The sequence below is a fragment of the Aethalodelphis obliquidens genome, unplaced genomic scaffold (genome assembly GCF_003676395.1).
Source record: "Aethalodelphis obliquidens isolate GAN/ISIS:26980383/991018 unplaced genomic scaffold, ASM367639v1 scaffold28, whole genome shotgun sequence".
NCBI classification, from domain to species: domain Eukaryota; kingdom Metazoa; phylum Chordata; class Mammalia; order Artiodactyla; family Delphinidae; genus Aethalodelphis; species Aethalodelphis obliquidens.
In genome coordinates, this window is record NW_020837972.1 from 24,329,737 (window position 1) to 24,352,574 (window position 22,838).

The following is a 22,838-nucleotide window of genomic DNA, read 5'->3' on the forward strand; positions in this document are numbered from 1 at the left end:
ATAAAGGCAGTCTGACTGCCTCCATGTCCTTCCAGCATTAGGTAGGAAGTGACTGGAGATCACGAGGGGAAGGAAGCGGCTCCCAGGGACGGGCACAGCAAGAACACAACAGGAGGCTGCTTGCATTTAGGGCTCCCTCCTCTCTGACGTCTGGGAGTGCCAGCCTCTAGTCCTCCATCAGCCCGAGCTTGGAGGATTACGAGGGTGAGGAGAGAGAAAGTGCCCACGCTGGAAAAGTCTCTATGAGGTCACAGCAAACCCCTCCCCTGAGCACCAACCCCAATGTTAAAAGCCATGCTTGGGCGGGGAGGCTGCCGGATTTCCCTACCAGCTCAGTACTCCACAGCCATTCAGGAGGGCTGACGTTCCTTCTGAGAGAGGCTGAGAATAAGGATGGTATCCTGTGGGGGAAGGCCGTGCCTGAGGCCCAAGGAGATGGAGCCGTGGCCTGTCAAGGAAGAAGAGGACTTTTCCCACCGAGAGGAGCTGCAGAAAGAGGGGACCAGAATGGCTTTCCCCTCTACCTGGCGGATGCAGCACAGGTCTCCACGAGCTGGCCAGGTGCTCCAGCTGGACGGTGCTGCTGGTGACAATGAGGCAGAGGTCCTCGTGACGCTCCGCCGTCTTTAGGGGGTTGGGTCAAAGGAACACTGCGGGGAGGGTTGGGGGGCTGCGGCACTGCGAAGCCTGGGCCTCAGGGCAGGGCGAGAACAGATGTGCATCAACAAGGGCGAGGTCAGCTGTCCCCGGAGAAGGGCTGAGGGGCTGGCTCCACTCCCTGCCCCACCTCGCTGGCTGTGCGGCCTCGGCGCGCCTGCCCTCGGGCATCAGCGTGGACAGAGTCCAAGTCAGAGCAGCTGACCCCACAGAGCCAGGCGTCTGTTACCCAGAATATCACGGTGGTACCCGTGCCGTGGACAGGACTGCAGACTGCTGGAGTCTTCTGTTCTCAGAGGTGGAGGAGAGAAGGGGGTCAATCAAGGGCTCCCGGTTTGGTCATCACGTCCCTCTCAGGATCCCTGCGACAAAAGCCTCGTCAGCTCAGACCTCCCGAGCTTCAGCTCCCGTGAGTGTCTCAGCTCTTGCCCTGCTCACAAGCCCTGCAGGTGGTCCCTGACCTCTCTGAGAAGACAGCATTGACCCTCACAGAGGAAGGAAGTGGTGGTGGGTATTGAGGTGGCACCGTGGCCACTAAGAACCCCTGGGGCCGAGAAAAGAAGCGGATGCTGGAACCAGGGCTCCCTCTGTCCTCTCCCCGGACGATGACGACGACCGTCAGAGACAGCCGGATGTGCTCCCCGACGTTCTACTCGAAGGCAGAGATGCGGGTGCCCTCCAAGTCACACACCGAGACCAAGCCCCACAAGTGCCCATGCTGTTGCAGCCCCTCGCCAGGAGCTGCTACCTGGCTCAGCACGCGTGTATCCACTCAGGGACCAAGCCCAGGGGTGTCACTTCCGTGAGAAGTCCTTCCCGCAGCCCTCTCACTCCAGCCGCACGCCCGCAGGTGTGCACACCCAGGTGTGCACTGCCAGGATGTGAGAACACCTCCACACAGCTCGAACCTGCAGTCCCACGGGCCGCGGCGCGACAAAGGTAAACCCTGCCAGGGCCACAGCTGTCACCGGGCGCGCTCGGACACAGCCTTGCTGGAGACGCCCCCGTCCACGCACACCGTGAAGCAAGGTGTACACCTGCGCAGTCTGCAGCCGGGCCTACACGCTGGAACCACACCTGACGCAACACATGATGCGCAAACACATCCCTCCTGATTTCCTCCAGCGGTGGCCCAGGCCCAGGCCCTCACCCTAAATACCATCCTCGGCTAAAGACCAGAGAGCCCGTGGGAGAGGGTGATTCGCGACCTCGAAAGGGAGGAAGGCAATTCACACGGAGATAGAAAAGCAAACGCTTTGTAAACAAACCGCTGGGCTGCACTCCGCAGGCCTGCAAGCCCTGGGCCTGCCCAGCCTCAAGACCAAAGAGCGAGCCTGGAGTCAGCGACCACCGCGGAGACTTCAGTGGTTTACTGGCTGGGGGATCTCACACGTGCAAAGCAAAGTCCGGGAGCGACACCCCTCCGTGTGCAGCAGGCGGCGGGCAGGACAGGCACCAAGCTTCCCGCTCTGCCCGGTGAGGGCACAGGCTGAGTGCTGAGGTAACCTGCAAAGGCCCGAGGGCGGGGGCCTGGCCAGACTGGCTTCCATGCGGCCCGTTGCACCCCGAAAGCCCGCTCTGCCGCCCTCCCACCCCGACACAAACAGGTGAGCCACGGCAAGCTGGACCGAAGGCTTTGCAGTGTTCTAAAAAATTACCGTCTAACTATGCAAACTGACACCAAGTTTTAACAGCAGAGGGAGTTTTTTTTTATGGCGATACTCAGTCGGGCCAGCACCGCAGGCATGACTCCCGGTCTGCGCCGGGTCCTGCAAAGCACCCGTGCGAGGCGCGGCCATAACGGGCGCCGGCAGCTTGCCAGCCGCGGCCGCTGAGGCGGCTGGCGATCGCTTTTTCAAACAGCACGTGCAGACCTGTGTCCACAACTACCTCACTTCTGTGGAACAGGATCCTGGAGGCGAGGGTAAGGGCGCGTTTTCAGTCGATGCTGCCAAACCGCCGTCCGCAAGGGTTGAGACAACCTGCGTAGAACTGCCGCGCTCCCGGCGGAGGGTCTGGCCTGCTTCTAGCTCTTTCCTCCCGGCAGGGCTACCAGGGCGCCCGCCAGGGGACGCGCTCTCGCCGCCGCTTCCGGGCTTCAGCGCCTCGTCACGGGCTCCTGCCTCGGGGCCCCACGTTTCTTCCCGTCGCCACTGGCAGGAGGCCCGCGACCCCGCACCCTTCGAGGGACCCGGATGCCCCCCCAGCGCCGACAGTCCCGCCCCACGCTGCTCCAGGAAGGGCGGGAAGGAGGCCAAGGGCCGAGCTCATGGAGAGGGTCCTGGAGTTCGGGAAGGAAGTGGGTTCGGGGGGCACCCCGAACACTGAGGAGACCCGGCCCGGCGGGGACAGAGGGGGCGGGGGGCAGGCGGCTATGCCCTGCGTCCTGCCCGGACACCTCCGTCTGGCCGTGGCCCTGCGCCGCCGGACCTCTCCCGGCGCCCTTCTCCCCGCGGGGCCCGAGAAGCCTCCCCGGCGGCCGGCCCCGGACGCCGGACTCAGTCACCGTCGCCCGGACGACCCCCTCGTTCACTCACCTTCATCCGCACGCCACCAACACACCCCAGCCAGGCGCCCGGGGCCGCTTCCGCGCTCGGCGCGCACGTGCTCCGCCCGCACGTCCGGGGAGGCGGCGGGAAGGCGCGGTTGATACAGAGTATCCAGGCCTCCGCCAATCCCTGCAAGGGCCCCGCCCGATGACCCCCGCCCGTGCCCTGCGCCCCCTAAGTCCCGGGGCCTGCGGTTCCGCCCACCTGGGTTCGGGGCATTCCGGTGGTTCTTGGGGAGCCGAGAGGTTCTCGGGGGTCCGTGGCATTCGGGGGGCTGCACGGGAGCCGACAGGTTGGGGGGGCGAGGGCGGGGCGTCAGAGGCGCCATGCAGCCTGGTTCTGCGCGTCCTCAGGCCCCAGAAGGAGCAGAGCCGGGGTCCTGGGGGTCCTGGGCTGGGGTGGAGGAGAGGGCGCCACGACCCCCGCCCCTGCAGTAGGAGGAAGCTGTGACCCTGGATTAACCCCACGCCACCGCCCTGGAGCTCTGCGGAGACAAAGCCCGGCTGGGGTCGTAGCCCAGGGGGCAGACACCCCCGCCCCTCCCGTGCCCCCGCAGCCCCAGCCGGAGGCCCCCGGTGATCCCACCCCCGCCTGACCCTGGGGCGCAGCTGCGCGCGGCGGAGAGGCCTTCGCGACGGTGGAGGCCTGGGGACCCGAGTTCTCGGTGACCCTGGTCAGCTACGCGGGGGAAGCCTCTGAAGTGCCGCCGTCCTGGCTCGGACACGGTCTGGCCTCTCCCCTGTGCAGTTTAGTTTGGGGAGATGTTGCACACAGCGAGCCGGAAGGCGCTCTAGAGAGGAGACCAGGAGGGTTTCGAGTTGCTTTTGAAAGGGTGGTCAGGGCAAAAATTCTCTGACGTCAAAGCTCATGCCTGAACGTATGCAAAAGACTTAGGCAGAAAGAGAAACATTTCAGCGTTTGTTCACTTGAAAATCTGGAAACGACCCAAGAGTCCGGTGGAATATTGCTAAACACATCACACTTCAGAAACAGGATGGGCTCCTGGAGGGTAATTAGTAGTTGCCGGGAGAAAGAATGCTTCCTGACCGGACTAGTGATACATTGTACAATAAAAACGGCTGTTACAAAGCAATGTGAGTGAGACGAGCCCGTTTGAAAAGTACAGACACAAAATGATGTATGCCACATCGTTAAACCCTGGTTGCCACCGGGTGACAAAATTATTGTTGTATTACTTTTATTTGGCTTTAAAATTTTTTTCTTTTGCTTATCCATGTTTCCTAATTTTTATAAAAAGACAATCTTCTGTTTTTCTCGTTTTAAGGTTCTTTTCAAGAAGTGGGAGAAAAAACATTGACAACAGGGTTGGGGGAAGCAATCCCCACCGTCCAAGTATACTAAGGCGGATATGGGTGAACAGAGAGGAAATTGGAGGTTTGCTGCAGGAAACCCTCCTGTTGTGGGAATGTGATCACAGGCCCTTTCTCCAGGACCGGCTGGTGCTCAGTGAGAATATTCCTGGTTGCGCTCCACCCATGAAGCATCAATGAAGTTAAAACCTCAATGGAAACCAAAATGTCCAAGTACCTACGTTATTAAATGTAATTCAACAAATTTTATGATTCTAGTTCATTGTTATAAAATCAGTAACTTTTTTTGGCTGCCAGGTGAGAAGTCACTGTTTACACACATTGTCTTATTTGAGCCTCCCAAGCCACCTCTGAGCGAGTTATGTTCCCTTGTTACTAAAAAGGAAATAGGTCCAAGTGCATTTAAAACACTTCCAACCAATAAGTGGCCTCCTTGAACTGTCAGACTCAAAAGCATACGTTCTTAACGTAAGCACATAATAATTTCAAGTATTCTAAATCGGGAAACTCTTCATAAGCTTCATTTTTTTTTTTGCAGTATGCAGGCCTCTCACCGCCATGGCCCCTCCCGTTGTGGAGCACAGGCTCCGAACACGCAGGCCCAGCAGCCATGGCCCACGGGCCCAGAAGCTCCGTGGCATGTGGGATCTTCCCAGACCTGGGCAGGAACCCGTGTCCCTTGAATCGGCAGGCAGACTCTCAACCACTGCGCCACCAGGTAAGCCCCATAAGCTTCATTTTTAATAGAGGTCTGATCTTCCAACAAAAGGTAGGCCAAAAGGTAATTATCCAACACCCACTGTAAATAGAGGCTGCCTCTCTCTTCCATGCTCACTAGTCTGAAATGCAATCATTACCACATAAAGCACCCTAAGGCATACTTACCTGCTATTTCCGGATTTTCTATTCTCTCTGGACCCAGGCTACCTGGGGCGGACTCCCAGTTTAATTGCTTAATAGCTGTGTGACTTTGGACAAGGTACTGATCCTGTACCTTCTCTCCTCTTGGTGAAGTTTATGATTTGTAATAATAACAGGCCCTCTTTCCTCTTTGGTTTGAGATCATTAAATGAGTCAGTACTCTGCACGCGCTATCTTCTTTACCATTTTGTTTCTTACCGGCGTTGTTCACTCTTAACACGTTCAAAATCTGGGAACTTCCCCCTTAGGACTTCTCCTTTTCAGAAATGTCCTGGCCACTCATGTACTTTCCCCCATAATGAGTAGCTGAACACATTTTTAAAGATCCCTGATCCACGGAAGGCTGCAAGCCCATCTAGATACGGCCTGCTAAGAACCTCTACTTCACCCTGAACCCCTCTTCCCTCCAGGGAATTACCTTCGTTCCCAGAGGTCCCCCTGAGGGAGCTGCTTGCCCACCTGCACTGCCCCAGGAAGCCTTCTCGAAGCCCAATCTGTCTGTATATTGGGGTGCTTGTAGCCATGGGAGACCAGTCCTTTGGGCCGTTCGTGGGTTCACAGAACTACGGGGAGCAGGCCGTCTGGGGAACACCCTTGGGAAACCGATGCCTGACAGAAAAAGAGAGGGGATGTGTGACGTCTTGGGTAGAGTGATGAGAAGGACAGAGGGAACGTAAACAAGAGCTGGAAAGAGTGGCTCAGCTGTCCTTCCTTTCTTGGAAGATGGCAGATGCAGGTGGGGCAGGGCACAGGAAAACCCTCCCAACATACTGACCCAGAGGCACTAGGAATGCTTTTTCGTTTTTTTCTGCTAGAGAAAATGTTCAAAAAAATTTTTTAAAGATGAGATGAGTATTATCGATTTTTCCTTCTGCTTCAGGCTCAAAGGTGGCTGGGCAGTGGTGCTGTGCCCAAACAAGACCCACTTCACCTGCTACAAACCTTCGTTCCCTCTGGTGGTAGGTCAGGTGCAGGGAGGGGGACAGGGACTCAGAGCCCAGGGTCTATTTACTGAGCATGCGGCACTCTGTGAGGTGGGTATTTTGCCATCATTCCCATATGACAAGATGCCCATCAGAGAGGTTAAGTCACTGGTCTAGTCACAGAACTGGTAGAGGGTGGGTTTGAGGTTAGCCCGCTCCCATCTGGCCCCCAAGTGTTGGTTTACACGTCACCCAGCAGCACACTGACTCGGAGGGTGGGAGAGGAGGGAGGTCTCGCTGCGCACTACATTCTCGTTACTCAGTAACCATGCTTGTTACACTCCAGGCCCAGGCTGGACGCTGACATCACAGATGAGTGAGTGTCCCTCCGTTTGAGGGATCCATCCTCTCAGGACCTGTTGATTGCCTACTCTGTGCAGAGCAGGAAAAAACCTCAATCTATTTATCTATTTTTGTCATTGAAAAAAACCTAAATAGATATTTAACCTGAAGCATTTTAAATTAATATAATATTACATGTGAAAACTTGAACAAACATACAAGTCCAAGAAAATGAAAGCACATTGTGAAAGTTCTTGATGATTTTGATTTTCTATCCTTGTAAGTTACATAAAGTGCACAGATCTTTAGGGTTTACCTCTGATTTTCCCATACATGCAGATACTGTGTCCTCACCATTTCCAGCACGCTTCAAGGCTCTGTCATGCTGGTTTCCAGTCACTATCCCCCCACGGTGACCACCCTGGACTTGTCACCAAATGTTAGCTTTGCCTGTTTTGGCACTTGATCTGCCTTCTCAAATGCTACAAAATTTCCCCCATGTAACCCTAGAAGGTCTATCTTTTCCCCCTTTACATTTAGGTGTACAATTAATCTGGAAATAATTTTAACTTATGGTACGAGGTATGGGTGTGTCAACCCCACACACACCCCATAGGACATCCAATTTATCTGATTTATTGAATAATCTTCACCATTGCATTGCAGTGGCACTTTTTGTCTTAAATCAGATGATGGTACATGTGTGGGTCTGCTTCTGGGCTCTCTGATCTGTTGTTTCATTGGTCTGTTTGTCCAACTTTACACAAAACCATACTATTTTAATCATGGGATAAGTTGATATTCAGTGTGTATCCTTCAGTTTTCCTCCTCTTTGTCTTTGGTATACTTCACCCTTTGCACTTTTACATGAATTTCAGAATCAGCTGGTTAATTTTGACAAAAGTGCATACTAGGACTCTGAGATGACACTGAATTTATACATCAACTTGGGAAACATTTGAGAACAATATTGAGTCTCCCAATTCTCAAATATAAAATAGATCTCATTTATTTAATATCAAGCAGTATTTTGTAGTTTTCTGTATAGAGACTTTTCTTTAGTCTTATTTCTGATATTTATGATGCTATTGTCAATGATACTTTAATTCCATTATCTAATTTTTTTGTAATATATGGAAATACCATTGACTTTTGTATATTGACATTTTATCAGTATCTAGCAACTCTGCTAAATTCACATAATTCTAACAGATTCTGTAGATTTTTTGGGGGTTTCTAGGTACATAAACATATTGTGTAGGAATGACAAGTTTTCTTTCATTCTTTCTAATCTTCACACTTAAAAAAAACTTACTGCACTGGTTAGGACCACCAATATTCAGTGTTGAATTAAAGAGATAATAGTTGGGACTTCCCTGGTGGTCCAGTGGTTAAGACTCCACGCTCCCAATGCAGGGGGCCCAGGTTTGATCCCTGGTCAGGGAACTAGATCCTGTATGCTGTAACTAAGACCTAGTGCAGCCAAATAAATAAATATTTTTTTAAAAAGTAACACTATTAGTTAAAAATTGTATTTTGCTATCTTGCTAAATTGACTTGTTAAGTGGCTTTAAAAATTCTTTTTATTGGAGCACAGTTGATTTACAGTATTGTGTTAGTTTCTGCTGTACAGCAAAGTGAATCAGTTATACATATATCCACTCTTTTTAGAGTCTTTTGCCATATAGGTCATTACACAGTATTGAGTAGAGTTCCCTGTGCTATACAGTAGGTCCTTATTAGTTACCTATTTTATACATAGTATGGTATATATGTCAATCCCAATCTCCCAATTTTTCCTCCACCCGCCCTCTCCAAGGTGCCTTTTTTGGGGGTAAAGTTTTAAAAGGAGTTTCAGTGAAGGCAATCATGCTGTCTCTGAATAAAGTTGTCATTCTTCCTTTCCAATCTGTATCCTTTTTTATTTTGGCCATGCCACGTGGCTTGCGGGATCTTAGCTCCCCAACCAGGGACTGAACCCTCGCCCTCAGCAGTGACAGCACGGAGTCCTAACCACTGGACTGCCACGGAATTCCCACCAATCTCTATCTTTTTAATTTCTTTGTCTTGCCTTATGTAGTCAGCTAAATCTTCCAGTACAGTGTTGAAAGAGAGTGGTGAGAGTGGATATATTTCACTTGTTCTCAATCTTAGGGGACTCTATTCACTCTTTGACCGTTACGACATTAACTGTAGACATTTTTCAGATGTGCTTTATTAGTTTCAGGAAGATACTTCCTATTCCTAGTTTGCTGAGGTTTTTAATCATGAATGTTATGGAATTTGAACAAATGCTTTTACTATGCCTGTTGATGTGACCATATGATTTTTATTTTTTAGTTGGTCAGGTATGAATTAGTGATTGGATTTTGAATATCAAATCAGCCTCAGCTTTGTATTCCCAAGATAAACTCCAATTTGCCTTCATGTATTACCCTTTTATATATTGCTAGATTAAATTAACTAGTTTTGAGGACTTTTACATCTATGTTCATGAGGAACATTTGTAGTTTTTTAAACAATTTGTAATCCTTTTTTTTTAAAAAAAATCAGGGTAATACTGACTTCATGAGTTAAGAATTTGTCATCTATTTTCTGGAAGAGTTTGTATAGAATCGGTATTACTTCTTTCTTAAATATTTGCTAGAAATCATCAGTGAAATTATCTGAGCCTGGATTTTTCTTTGTTTGGAGATTTTTAACTGAATTTAATTTCTTTAAGAACTGTAATAGGTTACCCTTTCTTGAGTAAGCTTTGGTAGTTTGTGTCTTTCAAGAATTTAGTCCATCAAAATTGTCAAATCTGTGTTTTGTGATGCTTACCCCTTCCACTGTTTTTGTTTCACTGGTTTCTGGTCTTATCCTTACTATTTCATTCCTATTTACATTGGGCTTTACTCTTCTTTTCCTAGTTCCTTAAGGTAGGACTTTATATTATTGATGTGAGACCCTTATTCTTTTCTAACATAAGCATTTCGTGCTATTAATTTCCCTCTACACACTGCTTTTTCTGCATCTCAAAAATTTTGATATATGTTGTATTTTAATTTGTACACATCATATATAATAATAATTCAAAATATTTTCCATATTATGCTTGAAATTTCTTGGACCCATGAGTTATTTAGAATTGTGTTGCTTAATTTCCAAGTGTTTGGAGACTTCTCTGTTCTTGCTGCAATTGGTTTCTTGTTAAACTGTACTATAGATGGGAGAAATTTTGCATGGTTTCAATTATTTAAAAAATTTTAGGATTAATGACTTAGGACATGATCTGTAATGGTGAATGCTTCACATGTAATTGAAAAGAATGTGTATTCTGCTGTTGGATGTTCTAGACATGTCTACCAGGTCCAGCTTGTTGATGGCATTATTCAGTGCTTCTATAGCCTTGCTGATTTTTGGTCTCCAACTTATATTACTGAGAAATAACTGTTGAAGTGTCCAACTAAAATGGTAGAGTATATTTCTCATTTCACCTCTGTTTTTGCATGATTTTGAAGCTTTCTTGTTAAGTGCATGTACATTTAGAATTGTCTTTTTGGTAAAATGATGCTTTTCATTATATAAGGTACCTATACATTCCTGATAATTTTCTTTGCTCTGAATATATATTTTCTTCCATAAAAGGGCACATATTTTCTAATGTCAGCTCTTAGGCTGGGAGATAGGGTGGGGCTGAATCAATTTGATCTGTATTTCAGCTGTCTAAGCTTTGTTGAAGCTTTTGGTTGATTTAGTGCAAAACTGCCTTCAGATATTTTGAGGGCAAATCAGAATGTTTCCCTCGGCAGGGCCTGGAATCTGAGTGTGGAGACGTTGTAAAGATTTGCTTGTTCTCACAGCCAAGCTGCCAGCTCTCAGAGCTATGCGAAACATCTCCTTGCCTTACAGCCTGTAGCTTATTTTGGTTTTTCTAAATAGACAATCACATCTCCAAACAAAAGGATTTTTGTTTCAGCCCCAACCCCCAAGTCCTTACAACTTTTTCTTCTCACACATTGGCTAGAATTGCCATTACACTGCTATAATTAAAATGATGAGAATTCTGTAATTTGATAATTTGATTAAAAAGTGGCAATAACTAAAGCTATTCTGGGTAATCTATGTAGAAGGAACTAATTAATAATGGCAGCAGACTACACAAAGCATATTTTACAGTACAGAGAAAGATAACACCTAAACATCCTAGGTCTTATGATGTAATCCTTATTGTTTTCCTGGTTATTACATTTACTTACACACTTTAAAAAATCTTTATGTTCTATTATGAACATGCATATCATTGACATTTAAACATTTTCTCCATCTTTTCCTAAAAGTTTGGAACATCTTTACAACTTTTTTTTTTTTTTTTTTTTTGTGGTACGCGGGCCTCTCACTGTTGTGGCCTCTCCCATTGCGGAGCACAGGCTCCGGACGCGCAGGCTCAGCGGCCATGGCTCACGGGCCCAGCCGCTCCGCGGCATGTGGGATCTTCCCAGACCGGGGCACGAACCCGTGTCCCCTGCATCAGCAGGCAGACTCTCAACCACTGCGCCACCAGGGAAGCCCCATCTTTACAACTTTTAAGTAATTTGTAAAGGAAATTATTTTTTCTAAGTGAACCAAAATAATAGTGAAGTAAACTTTTCTGCTGAGGCTTATCCCATTTGAAACATTCATAAAATCTTCTTTTCTTGTATTTTTTTTTCTAGCTTGGTTTCTCCAAGGTATGAGCTTCCAATACGTGCAATTCATTCGTTTTATATTTTCTCTCATTAAAATCCTAATTCTTATTAAATTATGAATTTCAAAGGATTGTATTCTATATTCATTTGCATTATGGGATTCCTCTTTGTGGATGTTAGCATATTAGAAAATGACTTCCTGACATTCATTTCATTCATATTGTTCCTCACCTGCACAAACTTAAAGAAATGGTATGACTTCTTGCTGAGAACTTTCATAGGGTTCACTGAATTGATAGGGTTCCTGTGTACATTTACTGATATTTTTTGGTGTACATAAAAAACAGTGTTCTTTGGATGCCCCTCCACATGCTATACATACACGGTGTACCATGAGATTTTTCCATTTATAGAGTTTCTCTCCTGTACGAATTTTCTGGGAATTCCTGTGAATTGACTTTTTTTAAAAAAATTATTTATTTATTTATTTTTGGCTGCATTGGGTCGTCATTGCTATGCGCGGGCTTTCTCTAGTTGCATCAAGTGGGGGCTGCTCTTCATTGTGGTGTGTGGACTTCTCATTGTGGTGGCTTCTCATGTTGCAAAGGATGGGCTCTAGGCATGTGGACTTCAGTAGTCGTGGCACATGAGCTCAATAGTTGTGGCTTACGGGCTCTAGAGCACAGGCTCAGTAGTTGTGGTGCACGGGCTTAGTTGCTCCACAGCATGTGTGATCTTCCTGGACCAGGGCTCGAACCCGTATCCCCTGCATTGGCAGACAGATTCTTAACCACTGTGCCACCAGGAAAGCCCTGAATTGACTTTTGAGAGAAAGTTTCTTACATTTACTTCACCAATATGTTTCTCATCTGTATGAGTTCTCTGATGCATAATGAGCTGTGACTTGCAACAAAAGGCTTTCCCACATTCGCTGCACTTACAGGGTTTTTCTCCTGTATGAGTTCTCTGATGTGCACTGAGAATTGATTTCTGAGAGGTTTTTCCACATTCACTGCACCCATAAGGTTTCTCCCCTAATCAGTTCTCTGATGTACAATGAGCTGAGATTTCCTAATGAAGGATTTTTCATACTCATTGCATTGAGAGGGCTTCTCTCTTGTGTTCATTCTGATGTATAATGAGCCGTAATTTTTCACTGAAGGATTTCTGACATCGACTGCATTTATAAGGGTTTTCCCCTGCGTGAGTTCACTCATGTACAATGAGAAGTGACTTCCAAATGAAGGCTTTCGCGCATTTGTGACATTCGTATGGTTTGTCTCCTGAATGAGTTCTCATGTGTATAATGAGGTATGACTTGCTACTAAAGACTTTCCTACGCTCACTGCACCTATAAGGCTTTTCCCCAACATGAGTTCGCTGATATGAGATGAGCTGATCTTTTCTGTTAAAGGCTTTCTCACATTCACTGCATTCATAGGGATTCTCTCCTGTGTGGGTTCTCTGATGTACAATAAGATTTGACTTTGTATTAAACGCTTTCTGACATTCAATACATTCAAAGGGTTTCTCTCCTGTATGAGTCCTCTGATGTATCAGGAGCTGTGACTTCCAACCAAAAGTTTTCCCACAGTCATTGCATTCATAGGGCTTCTCCCCTGCATGAGTTCTCTGGTGTGAGATGAGATGATATTTCCGACTGAAGGCCTTCCCACATTAACTACAACCACAGAGTTTCTCTCCTATGTGGGTTCTCTGATGTACAATAAGGCTTGACTTTGTATTAAACGCTTTCCAACATTCACTACATTCAAAGTGTTTCTCTCCTGTATGAGTTTTCTGATGTATCACGAACTGTGACTTCAAACCAAAAGTTTTCCCACAGTCACTGTATTCATAGGGCTTCTCCCCTACGTGAGTTCTCTGCGGTGAAATGAGCTGGTATTTCCGACTGAAGGCTTTTCCACATTCACTGCATTCATACGGATTCTCCCCTGTGTGAACTCTCTGATGTATAACAAGTTGTGAATTAAAACTGAAGGCTCTCCGACATTCACTGCATTCATGGAGTTTCTCTCCTGTGTGAGTCCTCTGATGTATAATGAGGTAGGACTTTATCCTAAAAGCTTTCCCACATTCATTGCATCCATAGGGTTTCCCTCCTATGTGACTTATCTGATGTACAATGAGCTGTGACTTCAAATTGAACGCTTTTACACACTGATTACAGCCATAGGGTTTTACCCCAGTGTGTGCTCCCTGATGTACAATGAGCTGTGACTTGAAAGTAAAGGCTTTCCCACATTCACTATAACCATAAGGTTTCTCTCCCATATAGGTTCTCTGATGTACCATGAGGTTTGAGTTTGTATTAAAGGCTTTTTGACAATCACTGCATTCATAGGTTTCTCTCCTGTATGAATTCTTTGATGTATAATGAGTTGTGGTGATTTCAAACCAAAAGCTTTCCCACGTTCATGACACCAATAGGGTTTCTGACCTGAATGAGTTCTCTGGTGTGAAACAAGCTGGTCTTTCCTACTGAAGACTTTCCCACAGTAACAGCATTCACAGGTATTCTCCCACATGTGAATTCTCTAATGTGTAACAAGTTGTGAATTGAAACTGAAAGTTTTCTGGCAAACACTGCATTCATGTAGTTTCTCTCCTGTGTGAGCTCTTTGATGAACAATGAGGTAGGACTTGCTGCTGAAGTCTTTTCCACATCTACTACCTTTGTAGCGTTTTTCTTCTGAATGAGTTTGCTGATGCACCACAGGGTATGACTTGCTGCTGAAGGCCTTCCCACAGTAACTGCATTCAAAGGGTTTTCCTCCCATACGTATTTGTTGGCATATGAGCTGTGACTTTCTGTTGCCAGTTTTTCCAGATTCATTACTTTCACACTATTTTATTCCAGTAAGAGCTTGCTCATGTTTAGAATGGAAGGATGATTCCCTATGTGCATGAAACCCATTAGGATTCTTTCCAACATTATTATTACTAAAATCTATATTATATTTCAAACTCTTTCCATTTGTGACACATTTATGAAGTTTTTGTCTTTAAAAAATTTCTTTTTTTGGTTGTGTTTGATCTTCGCTGCTGTGCATGGACTTTCTCTAGTTGTGGTGCATGGGCTTCTCATTGTTGTGGCTTCTCTTGTTGCAGAGCTTGGGCTCTAGGCATGCAGGCTTCAGAAGTTGTGGCACATGTGCTCAGTAGTTGTGGCTTGCAGGGTCTAGAGCTCAGGCTCAGTAGTTGTGGTGCACAGGCTTAGTTGCTCCACGGCATGTGGGATCTTCCCAGGCCAGGGCTCGAACCCATGTCCCCTGCATTGGCAGGCAGACTCTTAACCACTGCACCACCAGGGAAGCCCTAAAGTTTTTGTCTTGAAGAAACATAATCTGTACGAAGAAGACATAGTTTTCCAAATGCAGTACACTGATAGCATTTTGACATACTTCTCAGCTTGCATTGATTTTCCTGATGCCATTCCATACAACCATCAATTTCCCAGACTTCATCTAGAAATGAAAATACTCACGATATAAATAGTAACATGATCCTAGTACAGCATAAAATTGCCTTATAAATGTCATGTCCTGATGTTTTTCTTAGTTTCTGAAATCAATTCTGAATGTAAATAAAATCTCAAATGTAAATATACCCAGACTCCTGGGCTCTGGGGAAAACAAAGGAAAACAAAACATGAAAATAGGCAAAGGGAACCGGCAATAAATAAAGGTAGTCTTGAGTTTCAAAATTTTGCATAATGTTTTCTTTAGAAAGAACAAGGAAAAATGAGCAAAATCTAAAGAAGTGGGAAGGGATCTCTGAGCATAGGCTTCATTCGACAAATAATTGTTAAATACCTATTATGTGCCGAACACTGTCTAAGCTCAGGAGAAAGAGCAGAACCATTGCAGATTTGTTTACAGTCCTCCTGGGAATAAAGTTCCACTGAATACTCAAAGAGATGAAAATAAATTCACAAGAAATATCACTGAGATGTTTCAGTACACTGACAGCACCAGCTAATAAAGCTTCCAGAGAAACGAAAAAAGTTTCACATAATGGATCAAAATTTAGAATGGATCTGACTTCTCAGTAGCATCACTAGAAGAGAAAAAACAGAGGATTCAGGAGTAAATTAGAGGCACAGGTCGCAAAATCTATATCAAATGCACCCTTTCAAAGGAAGCTACCGTGAGAGGTGTTCCAACAAAAGAAACCAAGAAAAAAGGTGACACAATAAAAATAGAAAAGAAAATCTAAAAGGAGATTCCAGGTTAAAAACTGTACAACCAGTTCTTGAGAAAAATCAGGTTACACTGGGGCAAGTCAAATAACGTGGGAGTGATGTCACTAGGAAGATGAAATTGACAGAGTCACTAATTTAGCTGAATGTACCAAAAGAATATTTAGACATGTGAAGACGAGTCTGGGGTTAAATTAATTATAAATACATTAATGATAACATAGAAAACTTTGTAGGACAATAACACAACTCGAGAAAAAACGAGTTATGAACAAAACTAACCATTGTATACTCGCACGATTTGCCCAGGAAGAGAAATTACATGGTCGTAAAGATATAAAAACTGAAGACTGATCTAAGTATGAAATAGCTTGATTAGGATGATGGAGGTATGGGAAGAGAGTGTGTGTATATTGGAGAAGAGGAAATCTTTACCCTTCATACTAAATAATTAGAGGAGAAAATCAAGGTGTAAGAGAATAAGTCATTTATTTAGAAAACATGGAGGTAAATACCATAAGAAAGAGCTAAAAGAGATGAAATTGTTTTTCTCGGGGTGGGGAGAAATGAAAAACAGAAGGGGCAGGGTGGACAGAATGCTGTTTAAACATAAAAAATCTCCAAAATCCAAAAATACAAAGTGAATAGGGAACTAGACAGAGGACTAAGTCCTCAGTCATAATCACAAATATTTGGAGGTTGAATAGAAGAGAGAATGGGTAGACTTGGCCTAGGTGTCCCAAAGTAATATGCTGACCAAGGCAATGGACAGAAAAGGGTATTAAGAGAACATAGAAGAAGGTCAGGTTTGAAGATAGCAACATCACAGGATCTTAATACCTCATTTCAGGTTTCCCTATATCCTAAATCTGAACCGTCTTATTCATTTTGTACACAACCTCCAAATTATATTTTCCCAAACATCAATTCCCAACTGGGACAGTACCCACACCCATGCAGTGAGAAATGAACATGAGCATGTCTGACCATTACAATGGCTTTGGAGGGAGTATTACTGGCTATTACTGGATTGGCCAAAAAGTTCCTTCGGTTTTAAAGTAAATATAGAAGATACATTTTTCATTTTCACCAAGAACTTTACTGAACAACATATTCACCATTTTGTTCCACTACCTTCTGCCATTTTTCAGGCAACTTCATAATTCCATCTTCCCAAAACTTTTTATCTTTTTGAGCAAAGAACTGTTCCAGGTGCCTTTTACAGTCTTCCAGGTAATTGAATTTTTTTCCATTAAGAGAATCTTGTAAAGACCGAAATAAATGGAAATTCAAAGGTGCAGTGTCTGGTGAATATGGCAGATGAATCAGAACTTCCCAGCCAAGATGTAACAGTTTTTGCCTGGTCATCAAAAAAAAACATATGGTCTTGCATTATCCTCATGGAAGATTATGTGTTTTCTGTTGACTAATTCTGGATGCTTTTTGTCGAGTGCTGCTTTCAGTTGGTCTAATTGGGAGGAGTACTTGTTGGAAGTAATCATTTGGTTTGAAGAAGAAGAAGCTCATGATAGAGGCCTCCCTTCCAATCCCACCATATACACAACATTATCTTCTTTGGATGAAGACCAGCCTTTGGTGTGGTTGGTGGTGGTTCATTTCGCTTGCTCCACGATCTCTTCCTTTCCACATTATTGTACAGTATCCACTTTTCATTCGCCCGTCACAATTCGTTTTAAAACTGGAACGTTTTCATTACGTTTAAGTAGAGAATCGCATTTGGAAATATAGTCAAGAAGGTTTTTTTCCCTTAACTTATATGGAACACAAACATCAAAGCAATTAACATAATCAAGCTGGTGCAAATGGTTTTCAATGTTTGATTTGGATATTTTGAGTATTTCGGCTATCTTCCTTGTGATATAACATTAATTTTCTCAATTAATGTCTCAATTGGATTGCTATCAACTTCAACTGGTCTACCTGGCAGTGGAGCATCATCCAGAGAGAAATTTTCAGCATGAAACTTCACAAACCACTTTTGACATGTTAGATCAGTCACAGCCCCTTCTCCATATACTGCACAAATCCCTTTCTGCATTTCAGTTGCAGTTTTGCCTTTCTTGAAATAATACAGTATAATAGGCCAAAAGTGTTGCTTTCTTCCATCTTCAATATTAAAATGGCTACACAAAAATTCACCAATTTTGATGTTTTTTTTAATGCATGCTGATACGACAGCTGTCACAATACAATCTAACAAAACTGTTTTGAATGAAGTTAAAGACAACTAAGTGCTACTAGAGCCGTCTTATGGAAAAAACTGAATGAACCTTTGGCCAGCCCAATACATGGTCTTAAAGTCAGAAGTGTTTCCATCAAGAAGAAAACAGGCCAGTGAGTAATTAACCTTTGCCCTCAAATCATATTTGCTCATGTTTGGCTGTCAGTGTTGTCCCTGTAGACTCTGAAAGTTCATGGATACTGATCCTGTCAGTTTCTGTACTTCACCCTTCCAATCCTTCTGTTGCTGGCACCACACTCCTGCTGATTTTCCCTTGGTTCCCACATCTCTGGCTTCCTTCATTTGATTTCCCAGGAAATCTAATGAATTTGCTGTTGAGCATTTTCTTTGCAAAAATAATTGCGAAAAATTAGATCATTGCTTGTATCTCAAGGAAGAGCACAAAGAATTCAAGAAATAAGGACAGAATACCAGAGCCAGTGAGTAGAAGAGAGGAATTCACAAGATTAAAGATTATTTAAATATGATTCAAGACTGTATTAAACATGATTACTGGCTGTGGCCCATCTTGAGTTTAGCCACAGAAGACAATGGAAGAGGAAATCATGCTAAGCCAGCAGAACCCGGGCTCACCAGGCCACGGCCACAGCAGGAAGCCCCGGCACAGCCTGCCCAGCCCGGGTTCCAATGCTTCTCTGTTGTGCCACTCCTGCTGCTCTCCCAGAACGAGGTTCCTGTTGTACCCACCCTGTACTTCTCTCTGCCACTCTACCTGTCTGGCTGGTTGTACGTGGATAACTTATCTTTAATTATAGATCACCAGACCATGAAGAACCACCACGTCTGATTAGAAACAAGGATCCTAGACTTCCATTAATATACTAGAAGAATGACAAGAGGGGTGACAGAATATTTTTGAAGATGAATGGATGGAAAGAAGGGTGCGACTGGATGATGCCTAACCAGAGAGGTAGATGGAGGTGGACAGTGCTGCCTACCCAGCCGTTCTGCTGCCCTTTTCCTGGCTGGCAGAAACCTGATCTTATTTCCTACTTCCATTTGTAAGGCCATGTGCTGCAGTTAGGAAAATGGGACCCACTTCCATACCCCTGCCGAGAGTGAAGCATGATATAGCTGAGCCGACAGCGATGGCCCCGTTTCCCTCACCAGAGTCTTCTTTACACAGGGATATGTGATAAAAATCTAGCCTGCTCAACATGTTAAGTCTGCTGGGGCTTCCTGAAATAGATTTTAATGCCTGATTAAAAGGGCCATGTGGGAAGAAACAGTCTTTCTTATTCCACTGCCCACTGGTATATCTGCAGGTGTTGGCTGGAACTGTAAGAGGCATCTGGTGACCATGAGGGGAGGAAATCTGAGAAATACTGACATAGTTAGAATGGCGAGGCAGAGATAGACGTTTGGGGATTTAGTAAGTCAAGCAGTCCCACATCAGGACATTTTGTGATGTGTGGTAATAAATCACTTCTGCCTAAATAGTTTGATTTAGGACTAATCAAAAATTGTAGCTGAAACCATCCTAATAATACAAAGATTAACTGTTGATTCATCCTGCCACACTTATGACAGAATATGTAGTTGCTTAGGGAAATATATCTGACAGTAACATCAGGATGAACTCACAGTATAAAAAGAGTAAAAGGTATAAATTTGGCTAATAAGTAGAATAAGCAAGAAATGAAATAATGGAATTCCCTGGTGGTTCAGTAGTTAGGACTCCATGCTTTTACTGCCAAGGGCCCGGGTTCAATCTCTGGTCAGGAACTAAGATTCCATAAGCCGTGTGGTGTAGCCAAAAAAAAAAAAAAAGAAAAGAAAAAAAAAAAAGATAATATTGGGAATTATCTCATTCCCAATGAGAAGGAGGTGGGAATTGAGAAGATGGAGGCCTTAAAATACTTATTTTTGAAGGACCAAGATACTAACAGATTATAGCAAGACTAGTGAAGAGAACTGCATAAAAAGGATATTTAGGCTCACGCCCCAGTGCCAGGAAGAAGATCCAGGAGCATAACAGAACTAACAACCAGGAAGGTGAGAAGTTATCATACAGCTATGGGGCAGCAGAAGAGACATTCCAATTCCAGTTTCTGAAAAATGAGACAAGGGAGTGGCCCATGCAGGGAAGATGCCCAGTGGAACAGTCAAACCCAGTACCAAAGGGCAGATGAAAGAGGGATGGGGCTGTCAGTCACCAATACAGAAAGAAAAAGCGTAAATCTTCAGAGTGGAAGTCTTTGAAAACTTACAATATACGAGGAAAGTGGGGAATATAAGAAAGACCCCTTTGGACTCAGAGGAAAGAGCATGCGAGGTCAGTAAAGCATGAGGAGAATAAGCACTGTGTCGTGCAGTGTGAGAGTGGGTTCCATGGGGTTCACTTGAGTAAGGTGTGGGGAAAAGGCTTCAGGCGGGAGAAATGATATTATCAAATGATGCAGGAATACACTCAGAAAGAACAGTGATGACAAAGCCATTAGGAAGGAGAAGCAGAAAGGGTAGAATCTCCTAACACGTAGGTTTCAAGGAGAAGGAAATTGGAACTGTGTTGAATATGAATGTAAGTAATTTTAGAAAAATAGAAAAAAAGTAGAAGGGGTGTGAAAGTCACATGAAAAGAGGTAAAGAGGAAAAGCTTGCTTAAATGCGTAATGAAATGCATCTATCACCACGGGAAAGTAAGAAGGAAGCTGAGAATGCCACAGAGGAGATTAACTAAGAGACAATGGTTACAAATGACCCAAAAGTACAAACACAAAGGGAACATCACGTCAGAACTCACCAATTCTAAGGAGGAAAAGATCTAAATGTTCTGACGACTCACCCATATGGCCCTCACTTGGAATTTGCATCATCCACAGCTCTTCTTGTTCCAACTGGAAAATGATATTCGGTTTGGTGTGTTGATACCCTGTGAATAGAAAATTACAGACAACCTGGCCCAAAACTGCCTAGGACCATGGGATTCAGCAGAATGGGGAAGACTCGGTTTAGAGGCGGCGTGATCAAGCTGCCCTTTTGCACTTTGGCAAAATGAACATCATTCAACCAGCAGATTTTGATGCCAAAGGGAGAATAAGAAAATCTGGCCTCTAAATATAAGCCGCAAATCACCAAGCATTTTACGAAAGTGCCCCAGCTTTCAGCACCCAAGAAGGGGAAGCCTGGAGATGACACACACTCCTTTCAGGGAAGTGGTACTTACCCAGGGACACCAGGTTGCTATAGTTCTCCAACATCACACTCCTGTACAGGTGTTTCTGAGCTGGGTCCAGCAGCTGCCACTCCTCCCAGGTAAAGTCCACAAACACATCCATGAATGACAATGGTCCCTGAAACAGCATATCTCCATTCAATTGCAAATCATTTTACTGAGTTTGTAGTAAACAAAAGGCTGCTAAGGGTGTCCATTATTTACATTGTACTTTGGGAGAAAAGCAAACGTTTACTGAAAATATCCCATCAATATGCATTAAATCAGTTAACCTGTCTTTCAGCATATAAGAATACCATGTGCCAGGTATTCAACTAGGAGCAGGTAATATAAAATGGATGAAAGACAGAAGTGTTCAGCATTGCAGAGAACAGCAAAGATTAAACCCATAAAAATGTAACAGGCAGTCAAAGATGCTATGAGAAAAGAACATGGGCACAAAGGGGGAAGCAAGCAATGCTGCTTGAATGCACCAGGAGGTACCACTGAGGAGAAGACATTAACATTTGGTGAAATAAAAAAAGGCAACAGCTCTAAGTAGCAGCGACTTTGTGGGTGATGGATATGTCCATGAAGATACACAGGTGGTAAATCAGCATATGTAAAGATGCTCAACATCATATATCATTAGTGAATTGCAAATTAAAATAGTGAGATACCATTACACATCTAGAATGGCTACAATTTTCAAAAATGGACACCAAACTTGAAAATGAAATTTCAAATTTATTTTTTTTTAATTTACTTATTTCTATTTTTTAAATTTGGAGTATAATTGCTTCACAATGTTGTGTTAGTTTCTGCTGTACAACAAAGTGCATCAACCATATGCATACATATACCCCCTCCCTCTTGGAGCTCCCCCCAACTGCCACCCCCTTCCACCCAGCTAGGTCACCACAGAGCACTGAGCTGAGCTCCTGTGCTTTATAGCATGTCCCCACGAGCTATCTGTTTTACACATGGTAGTGTATTTATGTCAAACCTGATCTCCCAATTCATCCTACCCTCCCTTTTCTCCCATGTGCACACATCCATTCTCTATGTTTACATCTCTGTTCTGCCCTGGGACTAGGTTCATGTGTACCATTTTTCTAGATTCCACATATCAATACATGCGTTAATATACGTTATTTGTTTTTCTGTTTCTGACTTACTTCACTCTGTATGACAGACTCTAGGTCCATCCACATCTCTACAAATGACCCAATTTCGTTCTTTTTCATGGCTGAGTAATATTCCATTGTATATATGTGCCACATCTTCCTTATCCATTTATCTGTCATTGGACACTTAGGTTGCTTCCATGTCCTGGCTATTGTAACTAGTGCTGCAATGAACATTGTGGTACGTGTCTCTTTTTGAATTATGGTTTTCTCAGGGTATATGCCCAGTAGTGGGATTGCTGGGTCATATGGTAGTTCTATTTCTAGTTTTTTAAGGGACCTCCATACTGTTCTTCTCCATAGTGGCTGTATCAACTTACATTCCCATCAACAGTTCAAGAGGGTTCTCTTTTCTCCACACTCTCTCCAACATTTATTGTTTGTAGATTTTTTGATGATGGCATTCTGACTGGTGTGAGGTGATACGTTATTGTAGTCCTGATTTGCATTTCTCTAATAATTAGTGACGTTAAGCATCTTTTCATGTGTCTCTTGGCCATGTGTATGTCTTTTTTGGAGAAATGTCTATTTAAGTCTCCTACCCATTTTTTGACTGCGTTGTTTGTTTTTTCGATATTGAGCTCATGAGCTGTTCGTATATTTTAGAGATTAATCCTTT

The 22,838-nt window shown here is 44.4% G+C and overlaps 1 protein-coding gene and 1 pseudogene across 1 annotated transcript; one reads left to right on the plus strand and one right to left on the minus strand.

Annotated features, from left to right (window-relative positions):
• The first annotated feature begins 435 nt into the window (after positions 1 to 435).
• LOC113630088 (zinc finger protein 384-like) lies at positions 436 to 1,812 on the plus strand (annotated as a pseudogene).
• A 731-nt stretch (positions 1,813 to 2,543) lies between these two features.
• On the minus strand, positions 2,544 to 21,166 carry LOC113630089 (zinc finger protein 268-like). Its single transcript, XM_027125293.1, is given in 10 exon segments — positions 2,544 to 2,923; positions 3,195 to 3,480; positions 12,237 to 12,430; positions 12,433 to 12,524; positions 12,526 to 13,759; positions 13,762 to 14,420; positions 14,752 to 14,881; positions 18,986 to 18,991; positions 20,673 to 20,750; positions 21,045 to 21,166. Coding segments are annotated over 10 exon segments (3,171 nt in total). The 5' UTR covers positions 21,157 to 21,166.
• Between the last annotated feature and the right edge of the window lie 1,672 nt (positions 21,167 to 22,838).